Source organism: Triturus cristatus, chromosome 2_2 (genome assembly GCF_964204655.1).
Source record: "Triturus cristatus chromosome 2_2, aTriCri1.1, whole genome shotgun sequence".
NCBI lineage: Eukaryota > Metazoa > Chordata > Amphibia > Caudata > Salamandridae > Triturus > Triturus cristatus.
In genome coordinates, this window is record NC_140582.1 from 914,484,737 (window position 1) to 914,497,806 (window position 13,070).

General features: G+C 45.4%; 1 protein-coding gene across 1 annotated transcript in view; it reads right to left on the bottom strand.

Annotated features, from left to right (window-relative positions):
- Nucleotides 1-11,109, bottom strand: part of STIM2 (stromal interaction molecule 2) — a 567,186-nt gene extending 556,077 nt beyond the window's left edge. The window contains exon 1 of the mRNA XM_085642305.1: nucleotides 10,562-11,109. Within this exon, the coding sequence (XP_085498431.1) occupies nucleotides 10,562-10,787 (226 nt within the window). The 5' untranslated portion in view covers nucleotides 10,788-11,109. The remainder of the gene's footprint in view (nucleotides 1-10,561) is intronic.
- Nucleotides 11,110-13,070: the final 1,961 nt, after the last annotated feature.

Consider the following 13,070-nt stretch of genomic DNA (forward strand, 5'->3'; position numbering starts at 1 on the left):
GCAATTTAACCATTTTGTCAAGAGAAGATAAAACGTTACTACGATAATTGGAGACATTGAATTGGAGGTATTTATGCAGGTTGCACTGGCAAATATACCGCACAAGCCTGGGCACTCCGAGGGTTAGAGCTCATTGTTCCCCTCACCAACGATAGGCTTGGAATTGTGTATCATCAGTCCTTCATGTAAACAAATGGGCCTCGTTCAAGCTCCTTCCAAACTAGGGCACAAAGGGAGAGGTTTTTCCTGAAACGGTTTGGACGGAACACTTGTTATAACATCTTTCTCTCTTCAATACATTTGTTATCTTTTTTATCCTCCTACCTATTGCTTCTCCTTCTTTACCTATCTGAGGACTGCATCAGTATTCTCTCTTGACACATACAGTCAGTAACACCTTTCCTCACAACAATTTCTCCTTCTTTGGTTTGCTACATATATGGATGTCATTTCTCTTCAGCTCCAATCAAGGCAGCAATCTGTGTATGATTGTGGATCTCTCTCAATCTCCATCCCACACTTATTTTTCCATAATATCCTATATGTAAGCCCCCCAGTGACTGGTACTACTCCCGAACTTGTGCTTCTGTGTTTATTGAGAAACTGTTTATTTGCCCTCCTCTATTTATAACAAATCTTGCAGCCATTCTCTCAATGCCATTGAACTAAGGACTCACCACATCTCAATTACAATCTTACCACTTACTGCAGTCAAGAGCCGCCTCATACTGCCTCGTTCTTTTAAAACATCACTGAATACTCGTTATACTGCAGCCAAAGGCACACTGAGAGCACGACCACCAAGACAAAGGGGACAACACAAACACTTAACAATAAACTATCAAATCAAACACATGCGTCTAAAACAAAACAATACTAAAAATCGAAATGAATCAAACTAAGATAGGGCTATATCACACTTCATTCTGATGGTCTGCTTAGGGAGGGCCCAATTTACCAAGATTTACATGTAACTGACTCGTGGAGTATTCCCGACTTACTCATACACTGTGCTCCCGACTTACTCATACATTCCACATATGCAGAAATGAGTCAGGAGTACTACTAGAGTAAGTCACATCTAGTCACGGAAAGATCTATGTGAATCAGGACCAGACAGTTTATAGGAATGTACCATTGAAGGTAATTCTAATTCAAGGCCGAAGTACGCCTTCACAGAAGAGGTATGTGGGAGCCAAATATAACACTGATAAAGTAACATTTTCTATGAGGGATATTTACTTTACAAAGCACTCCGACATGAAGACAGATGGCCAGATTCACAACCTTTTATTGTGGTTCATAGTATAACTTAGGTGAGAAAAACATTAACTATGTGAGGAGAAAGTGCATGCGTGCCAATTTTCCGTGGACAGTAGGATATGTATATGCAGAGCAGATTTCAGACGTATTCAACAACATATGTGCATAGAGCCCAGAGTGAGCAGCAATAACTGATTTTAAAACCTAAACCAAACAGCTATGTTCAATGGTAGCACCAAGTATAGGTATACTCATTTTTGCTGCACTTTCCCCATGTTCTAAGATTGCGTGGTGGAAAGGGCCAATACTGAGCCTTCATTATTTAGATGAATCAGTAGCACTCATAATTGCTATTTGACTTTGAAGGATTTACTATAACCCAATCATGGAATCTGTGAGCTAGAAGATTCACCCAGGAGGCGGCTGTATAATGCTTGTTTAGCTTCAACTGCAAATCAGTCACACAACGTTGTGCATAAAGTCTAATCACTGCCAATCGATCGGTGTACCATTCTAAACCAGTGTTTTTCATCCACTGTGCCTACAGACAAAGGCTGAATTTATGCAAATATGAACTCGCAGGAAGAGTCTATCCCGAACTTTCAGGTAAAGCCACCTTCAGGAGGGTATACAAGCCCCCAAACCAGTTTCGGCCTTGTTTGACCTCATCAGGCAGTTTTACCCTGGTTCCTATGGCACAGTGAGCAAGCTATCAACGGTGGGTTTGAATGCTACCCAGAGCGACTGCCAGTGGATAGACTATTTGAAAGCCTTCCTTTCATCATCTTTTGTGTGACTGATGTAATGCCCTAAATGGCCAAAGGTATGCCAAGACGGAGGCCCCTTGCTCACTGTTCTATAGGATCCAGGCTGCACAACACTGACAAAGCCTAATACGGCAGAAACCGGTCTGTGGTTGTTTGTGTTCCCTTCTGGAGCCCGGGAGAGGGAGGTGGGCCTCACCTTAAAGTTCAGAATGGACTGCTCCCAAGAGGAGCCGGGCCACTGCTCATTTGCGTAAGAAGGGCCTTTGTCTAGAGTGGCACAGCGAGTGAAAAACTGATGGGTTGATCTCCCTCATATACAAAAAATTGATTAACGATAGATCGTGTCTGCTGACTAGTCTCCGCGAGGCTTGGGTTGCCGACGGGCTGGAGCTGGACGACGAGGATTGGATCTCCGCGGTGGCCTCTCCGAAAGAGGTGGCCATCCCGGCTCGCCTTCGTTTCGTCCAGCTCAAGATCCTTCACCGGGTCTACGTGACGGGACCAAGGCTTTTACGTATGGGTTTTGCCGGTGATGGAATGTGTAAGCGTGGCTGTGGTGCGTTGGCGACTTTCATGCATATACTGTGGGAGTGCCCGAAGGTGGAGCGATTCTGGCGTGGTGTGCATGAGGTTCTACGAATGGTTACGCGTGTCGCGCTGCTGCCTGAAGCGAGGAGATGCTTGCTGAATGTCTGGGAACCAAATGACTACTCGGTCCCGCAGGCGCGGTGGGTGACTCTGGGATACATGATAGCCAAGCGTGATATCGCCCAATTGTGGGGATCCCAGAGGCCCCCTGCGGTGTCGGCCTGGAAAGAGCATATGGATTGGTGTATGTTTCGTGAAAAGGTGGTGTATGTGGCGAGGGGTAAGCCTGGGGCGTGGATGAAACTCTGGGGCCCCTGGAACGCCTACCGCGGGGGTATTTGTGAGCCGCCGCTGCTACCGGCGGCCTCGCCGGCTCCGTCTCCCTAGATGGCGCCCCTCCCTCGGCCGCGGGCGCGCGGTCCCCCAGTCCCTGATCTACTCCCGTCCCCCTCTTCAGAATTTTGCTGCTGGTTTGGATCCCCCACTTATGGAGCACGTGTTGTCACTTTGGATCGAGGGTTGCCTTGCGGTTGTGGTTTGTTTACGTTGTTTTGCGTTAAGAAAATGGAACCGTACTGTGGGCATGGAGCTGTGAGGACTGCACCATTGATCACTCCTGTCTTCCTACTGTGCACCGCTGAGAAAGCTTTTTGCTGTATGTATGTAATATGCTTTTGATGCTCTAGCGGCCGGCCGTGTGGTTGTAGGCCCATACCTGTAACTTCTATAAACTGCAATAAACGGTTTCAAAAAAAAAAAAAAAAAAAAAAAAAAAGAAAAACTGATGGGTTGGAATGGTACCCGAGAGATTGCCAGTGGTTAGACTATTTGCAAGCATTCCTCCCATCACCTTTTGTGTGTCTGATGCACGTCAACTGTACCACATTCGGTTCAGGGTTCCACTGAAAAGAAGCCATTGAAACTCTTATGCCAATAGGGAAATAATTTTAAATACAAAAAGGTGTCAGCAAGTTGAGAGAAAAACTGAACTTTGCAAATGCAGAGAAACACAGGACAACGAAACCATCTCTGCCGCTTAGAACAAAAATAAAAGCAACTCAGTACTATAGCACGACCCTAGATACCTCAAGATCCTAGCCCAGAATTTAGAGTGGACGGAATGTGGCTCACACAATATGCAGAGAACCACAGATGTAGTGAACTAGGATTCAGGCTTCAGACCTCTGCAAAGAATAAGAATGTTCCTTTTAAGGTGTTAACTCAGAGCCACAAAAGTACAACACAAGTACAGGCTGTTCAGTGAACAACCGGATATTCTTTGACGTCCCTACTTCGATGGAGAGCAGGTGCAGCAGCCAGGTTTGCTCAATGAGCTTTAAGGAAACACACAGAATCCCATCCACTGAGGAGCCGTGCTGTTTTGGGGTTAGCAAAGAGAGATCAAATAAATCCTTGCCTCCGTAGAGTAGGAAGGAAAAGAACAGCTAGATCCAGATTACGCCAAAATCTGTCAACACACTTGTTTGAAGGTTCGTCTTAACATTCATTTACTGAAAGGGTTCCACGACAATACACAATCCAGAGCTTGGTACAAAAGGGATCTAGCCATCCCTTGGTGCGTGTCGGACAAAAGAGTTAAATAAACGGAGGTAAAAAAAAAACTGGGAGCGTCTCCAAAGGGACCTGACCCTGTGGCCAGGCTCGGCCTACTTAAATGACGTTCAATTCTACTTTCCTTCCGAGTTAACCACAGACGGTTTCGCTTCCCCCTTCCAGCCACGCAGCAGCTTCCTTAATCGCTCACAAACTGCGCCCACGAACTGCTGCGTGCAGCCATATGTGAAAATGTTGCTTTAAGCGTAAAATTCAACAAAAACCTGAGCTGGTTTTCGAAGCTTCTTACTATACAAATGTAGCATTCCTTAACAAGACGGTACTCCTAAAATGCTTGCACATTTGGATTTTGTGAGCGCTCAGGTACAAACATTAATTTGGTCTTTCAGACTCAAATGGCGATAAGGGGCGTATACTGGCGGCTGCTGGGTTCTCTGGAGTTTGCTGCTAAACTCTATAGACCCTGCTTTCTCACGGCCGTGTGTGTGTGTGCGTGTTTTATAGCGCGAAACTACCTAGCTGATAAGAAGCACTGTACCATTCATTGTGTGTGGGGATCGGAGGATAAAATTCGTGTACACATTAAGTCGAAATTACACAAATACAGTTTATACACAGGGCGATTTTCCCAGAATCTCGCGATATTATATCCAGAGTCGGCCAGGATTCGAACCTGGCGCGCTAGGTTCCAAAGGCAGGAAGGAACTCCAGCAGTGAGGACACATCTTCTGCCTCCCACACCAATCCCAGAATTCTGAGCTTAGCTACCGAGTTTATCTTCAGCAGTGTTTAATAGTAGACTGCACCAAGCAGTCACTCCCCTCAACGTCAGGAGTGGTGTGTGGTCCTCTACTACAATAAATGAATGTAGAGTGATTCTAGCACAGAGAAGCGCATCCACCCCGTCCTGCGAGTAAGATTTGCAGATTCTCGCTCTCTATTGTACCAGCAAGTCACAAGAAATAGAAAGCTGTGGTTATGGCAGCGTTGGCGCCTCTTTCACTACTTTGAGATACCAGATATAACACACACTGAATCTACACCACCAGCAGGCAGCTTCACATACCAGGGCACATTACCACGCCCACTCTGCTTCCAATCTTCCTTATCGGTCAGCTACGTCTTATCTTTACAAGTGCAGTGAACATAAATGTTTCAAACTCTTTTCTGAAGACACGGAAAATAAAACCCAACTTGGTACAATGTCACAACTGCATATGTATTTACGGGAATAAAACTGGTCAAGTGTGGGCCAAAAGGCAACAAGTTGCTATATGTCTGTAGTAGACCAACTCCTCAATATCTCCAAGTGAGCCACAATTGGCTCCGGACTGCTTGTCAATGCTAGCCAAGGCTCCTTGTGTGTTATGAAGCATGAATGATAAAAAAAGGCCCTCCAGCTGATCTGTGTTGAGAGCAAAGCACTCAGTGGCCCGCAGCAGCTATGTCAACAGGCAATACTGGCTTCGTCTACCGAATTGTGTGTTAAATGGGTGTATGTGGGCAATCGCAATACCATGTGTGCGGGGAGGGAGGTTTCAACAGAAGGATGAACTCATGATGCGCTTCATAAAGCTCATAACACAATCTTCAGGCCTCAAATACCAATCAGTATTTGGATATACATTTAAGTACTTTACTAAATTACTATAATACTGATGCAACTTTTTTTTTTTCCAAGTGTTTCCAAGAAAATGTAACTATCCAAACGCGGACTGACAACAATCATATTTGCCAAACACTTAGATGTGTTTCACTTTTACTGGACTGTGCATAAGCTTTTAAAGTCCTATGGACTTCCCCCTCATACGGCATGTGTAATATTAGAGTGTAAAATACTATTTATGACCATATTTGATTGTGGAGGGAATAACCATGACTTGCAAGAGATCAAGTCTCGAAGTGGGTCATGTTGTCCGTCCTGATCCGAGAAACGTACAAAAAAAGCATTTTTTTTTTTTCATCATGTGCAACAGCTGTACACAAAGGTGTTTTTACCTCAACTACAATTCAAGAGGGTAAATCAGTACATCATTAATAATGGCTTGGAATATGGCCCCAGTTAGTTTCTTCATGAGTCTCCTTCTAGAATGGAATCTGTTAGGAATTAATCAGTGTTTTCTCAAATAAGCTGTGTGCACTATAATAATAAATGTGCGATTCTGTGCTTATTGTTACACCTGTTACAAATAAGGTGTTGTTACTTGTCCGCATTTATTTTCAAAAGTATGGCATCAACTTCATACACAACGTACAAAAACATATCAAAATCATGAGAAAAACAAAAATTGTAACAATTGTCAAATAGGATTCATAACAAATTCTTCAGGCACCCCAGCTAATCATGGTTAAGACTTTCAATTACCTGGCAATCCCTTTTAAAGCAGCATTAAACTGGGCCCCCCCATTAACTTCAAGATCATCACAATTTAGCAGAGCAATTGAGGCCGAACTTCGGTTTTCCCATAGGCTAGGCCATAAACCAGTGAGACAAATAATCCAGATCTGCAACAGCGAATATATGACGTTACACCGCTTGCAAATACCACGCGGTAGCTTACAACGCGGACGTTACATCGTACGCGTTGTTACCACGCATGGCATTACATCGCAAGTCGTTTCTACGACTTGCACTAGATGGCGCGCTGGATTTAGGAATAGTGTAAATTACTATTCCTACTCCAGATAGCGCAACAGCAGGGAATGTGTTGGACTTAAAATCCAACACATTCCCTGGTGTTGCACGCCATATAGCGCAAGTCATTGTAACGACTTGCGATGTAAAGCCATGCCTGGTAACATCCGCATTATCAACGCGCGTGGTACTGACAGCGTTGTAAACGCGGTCTCCCATAACAGCAAATGCGTATTAGTGAGGCTTTATGGAGACGGCATTCAAGAGTATAGTAATCCGGATATTCCACAACAAACCAATAATTGTTTTCTTTGTAGACTTTTAACAGACCCTTGGAGCACTGCCTCGTGTATTTCTCATGCTGTGGTAGAATTAAGCCATTTGGAAGACGCTATTGGTCTGGCCCCTTTGATGCGGTTGATAATAAATAGCTGGTTCAAGCCTGAGGTGGGCCAGGTGATATTATTTTTAAAGGATTGCTTAGCCCTTGATAAAAATGGATCAGATTCCCTGGCTAGCCTATATGACGAAAGTATTTCATTTGTTGGGCACCCCAGAACTTTTTTCGAACCAGACATGTTTATTCCGAAGTTGGAAAGAGAACGTTATCTATCGCTATTGCACCAGGATTCGGATGGAAAAACCACAGTCCATATTGACTGCAGACAATTTGTTTGTGACACTACAATGGGGATGGAGGTTTATTTGGGTCTAATACCCAACACCACATATAGACATTACCTTTCCCATCTACCACTCAGCACAGTGCACTTCGTGATATCTTTTCTGTTACAGGGAATTTGGTTTGCGGACCTCACTAAATGCCCATGTTATAATGCATTCAAACAAACCACTATATGCACTTTTGCAATTTATGTTTTGTCCTGCTGGCCACTTTCTTGCTCCCAATTTTACATAAAGCCAATAGTAAACAATATCAGATTGGGATGGCTTCTTTTTTACAGCACTTAGGATTGCCCTGTATCTATTATGCTGTAATCAATTTTATCAGAAGTGCCCTCAAGATTAGATAACGCTATGTATTCGAATATAAGAGGAATTAATTATATTTTAATGTGTTTATGTCATTCTTTTAACCACTCTTTTTAAGTTTTAATGCTATTTGGCTGTTAACGTAATCTGCTGTGCATTTTGTACCGAAATTGTGCGTTTACGGTAAACCTTGTTGTATTTAGAGAATTCTTATGTGAACTACTTGTGCTTTTATGAACTGTATTGGTGCTGTAGTTTTAAAGCATATAAGCAAAATAAAGATAAATCACTGAGTGGCACTGCACAATGGCACTGAGTTAAGTTTTAACCATGTCTCTTTTCAGCGCATAAAGTATTAATCACCTAAAGCAGGTGATAACGTTATCGACACTACAAGGATAAAAGGCTGGGTGGTCCATGCATGTAAAACTTGATTGTAAACTAAGTTAGGTACCAAACTGATCTCAAGCAGAACGAGCGTTGGCTTCTATCATGCAGCATACTGAAACTGAGCGCCAGCAGCTTAGATGTTTATAAAATAGCAAAGTGCACTGTATCCGTATTAAAGGGAAATATGTTATATGTTATTGTCCAAACAGGACACAAGTACTGTCTAATTACATACACAAAAACTATGAAGCCACGTATTGGGCACAGTTCCTCCTACAAGTCTTCTGTTATTAGCTAGTGATTTAATACACTATTTTACCGGTGTGAGATGTCCATTTTTCCACGACAGTCCGTATGAAAAAAAAAAAAAACTACTGATTCATATCTACAAAAATGTGCATGGCCCACTAGCAAAATTCCAACAATAACATACTAAAGTTCTTTCGTCCGTCATTCAAACGTGGCGCAAATTACTCAAGGAAATAAAAAACTGTATTTGTCTGCTGCCCTTTGGGTCCTATCGCCGGCCTCTTGTGTCTCCCTTGGCACCACAGCTACTGATGATAATCTACGGTGCCATGAGCTGCCGTTTTCAAGCATCCAAATGAATTTGTCACTATACCCACATTTCGTAAGGCTACCTTCTACATCTCCATATCTGGACCCTGGACAGCACTGTGCATACAGCTAGCGGGCTGCAGAGGAATGCTTATGGGCCGCTGTCACTTGGGATGGTTGTTGAAAAGACATTTGGGTGCCTTTGCATACCGTGCATTTGCAAGCAAAGGAGGCACGGGCAAAATAGCATGTTCAACAATACATCGACTGGGCATATTTCACGAGTTTCGGGTGCCTTTGAATCCGTGCATGTGTTGTGGTGGCAGCCACAACCATGCATGCATCACACGACTCACGCATTCAGCAGAAGCTGTATACATTCCTATGGGCAGTTAAAAGAATACAGTCCACTGATTTATTGAAACGCGTTTGTGGTACTCGAGTAAGCACAAAGGGGAGTCTAAATTATGGAAAACACGAGGAAATTAATTTTAATCTTAAACACATTATATTTCCTGCAACAAAAGCCTTCAAATTAGGAAGCTCTGAATAATTATCTCGTGTGCTGTAGTTATGTTCCGTCTAGACTAATTGCATGTAGGTAAACAGGTCGGTGTTATGTTTTGTACATGTGCGTAGGAATGACAGACATGTCTGTGGGCAGGCGCTGCATTCTGAACGAAGAAAAGCAGCCGGAGCTCTGAGCAGGAGGCAGCACATGATTAATTGTTAGGACAGATGGCGAGTTACTGTACCTGCAGAGAGCTGCGCACACAGCCAAACCGGACACACACACCACATCCCGGGCATGCCGGGAAGAAGCTACTTTTCCCAATGCAAAGGAGGGAAGGAGCACCCCTCACAGCAGCTTCAGGCCTCGGCGACATTCCTGAATGCCTCACATCCAAGACTTAATTCGGGGGGGCACACAGGGTGGTGTAGTACAAAGAAAGGACAGGGCACCTGTGGAAAGCGAAGCACTAAGAGGAGCCTGTACCGAAAGGCCAAGGCCTTCCGATTCCACAAGAGAGCTTGCTGTCCTGGGTTCTACCACTCGTGCCCCTGTGCACGGACAACAATACGAAGTCCTGGTCTCCATCCCTTCCCACACTGCGAAAACTAGCATGACGTGGGGCGGTACTGGCACATTGCCCCGGGTATAAAACGCCCACTTTACCTAGGAATCCCGCCCCCCTCTGAGAAAGTCGATCACACTACCATTACCCACGGGCTACCTACCACAGTGCCTGGGTTTGAACCCCACACTGCCTCCGTTGTGTAAGTAACAGCCTCGTATACTGTTCATAGGCACTAACCAAATGTACTATGGGGAAACCCCAAGACACGCACAAAAACTGACAGTCCATGGCCGCCCCATCTCTCACCCATACAATCTCTAAGGCCAGAAGCCCCTGCAGTGTATAATACAACATTCCCCCCCTTTAACGAGATTTATGCCCATACCACTGTTATTGGAAGACCCTCCCCGCCAAGTACCAAGTCTTAAACCCCCACAACTATAGGCAGACAACTCACTGCGACTGGCTGGGGGGGGGGGGCATTCCCACACGCAGTGACAACATTTCATGAGGTGATTCCCACTTTATCTGTACTGCCCTTTCTCCCCCACACTCAACCAGGGTTTTAGCCGCCACTCTTCCCAAACACTGACTCCTCTTATCACCAGATCTACCCACAGCTCGCCTGTAATGTGTGTGTGGTGTGGTGATGCGTCCTTGGTTTTGGGGGATGCAGGCACCAGTGCTCACTCCTCCCTGCCTGCAGCTCTCACCTGCGGCCGTAGGTGCTGTGGCGGCCCCCGAATCTTCTCTCCTCTCGGAGCTGCAAGCGTCGGCTGTAGGGATATCGGGTTCGCATGCCTGGACTGCCGCTCCGGCTGTCCCTGCGGCGGCGGCCAGGCACAGCATCATTAGCAGCGGCGCCCGGGCGGCCCAGCCCCGCTCTCCACGCCGGCTCCCGGACGCCGGGCTTCTGCCGCCTGGCCCGCTGTAGCTCATGGGCGCCGCGTCCTCCTCGCCTGGTCAGCAGCGACCCTGGAATCCCAGCGCCTCCAGCTCCGAAGCTCAGTGCATGCTTCGCCCTCCGCTCAGCCCGGGCGCGCGGCTCGGCTCCAGCAACTGCAACGTCACCGCGCACAGCCAGGCCGCGTCACTGCGGGCGGGCGGGCGGGGAGGGCGAGGAAGCTACCAGCGCAGGGGCTCCTGCGGCACCAGGGAGGGGAGACACGATCGGGCCTGTCGCCCGTGACTCATCCTGGCCGGTGACTCAACAATTAGGGGCATGCCCACCTGTGCCAGTCAGAGAGCTAACCGTCCTTCTGAGTACGGGAATAGCCAACACAGGCCCACCTGCGCAAACAGCCCCTGTAATCGTGGGAGCCACAGAACCCATGCACACCTGTGCCAACCACTCATCTGCCGAGGATGCCTTACACTCAGCCGCATACCAATAAACATATGCACACACATCAGTGGTAGCTCTCGATCTACACAGAATTATTAAGTTTGATGTTAGCCAAGACCTTTTTCTTTTACTATGAATTGACGTATACTACCTATAGGTGTCGTGTTGGTACACCTAGTAGCACTGACGCGTAGTGAGGGAAGAACATAAGCTCCCACTTTGTTGGACTACTTTATTCCAGTAGTGACGTTACTGACCCCTCAATGACACCAGATCAAGGCTGTGTACAACAGGATCTCCGTAACTGCCACAAGCAGAACACTGAGATCAGAACACTGCCACCTGAGAATCTAACACTTCACATTCCGTGGGGCAATTAATACACTTACCCATACTACCATCTTTTAAAAAAAATCATGCTAAGAGGATAACAATAAAAAAAGATAGTACTTCTAACAATCTGAAATCGTCATCCATTCATGGAAATACCCTTGAACGTTTTGAACTTAAGTGTTACAACAGGGAAACGTTATCACAAGATTCACTTTTGAAATTATTGCTAACATTCAATGCATACAGTGGTCGAAGTGTAGAAAAAAAAGTAGGGGAACTGTGCACAGAGAATCAGAGGGCGGGAATAACCTGACGATTTGGTCAGTGGGCGGTGTCAGAGGTGCGACCAGAAAGAACAAAACACCCCAGTTTTTAGTATTTGTTTGTGTAAAGTAAGTGAAATAGTCCGGTTGTATAGAAGAAGCCGACAGGCAAAGTGTCTTCCAAGTAAGTTTATTTGAATAGAACAGCAGATCACTGGAGTGCGTCCTTCCTCCACAAAGTACAGGCTGTTAGTAACAGTTCAACATCAACATACTTCTTTGATGAAAGAGTGCACAAGAAATGCACCTTCAAACATAAACATGCTTGAAGTGCGCATGCAAACGAATTAAGAACATGTACATGTCATGAAACATATCAACAATGAAACTTAAGCACATCTACATCATCTCCCTCCCATAAGAAAATAATGAAAAATTAATACATGTAATAATCTCTAAATTTTGTAGGAACAGAACAATTGTGAGTTGTTCTTGCAAGTTACATCATTAGCAAAAGTAACTCCATTAAAATTACTTTGTTGAGAAGATGTAACTCTTTGACAGTTAGAATCATCAGAATAAAATGAATTGGTTTGAGACAAAACTGGAACTGAGTTATGAACAAGTTGGGAACTACAGGATGTATTTGACACTTCAAAAGATGAAGTACCTAGAGGGAAATGTGTTACATCCAAATTATCCTCAATAACACTGTTTTTAGACATCAAGATTTTTGAAGCTTATGCAGGAGTCAACCTGACCACAGCCCTTTTGTTCCACCACCCTTTTTTGTCTAAAAAGAGAGAACCAATCTCACGGCGGAGATCAAGGACATCCGCAAGGATGTGGACGATATAGGGGAAAGGGTGGTGTCTCTGGAGGCCAAAAGCGACACCTGAGACACCGAACTTGCTACCATGCAACATGAGGTCCTGCGGATCCATGAGCAACAAGTGGATGTCCAATCTCACTTGGAGGACCTTGAGAACTGCTCCCGCCGACACAACATTCGTATTATGGGAGTGAGCACCAACGAGGAGGCAGGCGACATTTTCGGTTATGTCCGAGACCTCTTCAACTTTGTCCTGGGTAATCCTCTAGACTTTGATCTTAAACTGGACAGGGCGGACAGAGTAGGTCCCCCAGGGCACCGACAGCTCCTCCAGCGGACATTCTAGTTTGCGTTCAAGACTACCGCACCAAGGAAGATATCCTCCGTAAAGCCCGCTTGCTGCAACCGATCACTTTCCGTAACCAACCGCTGGCCCTCTATCACGACCT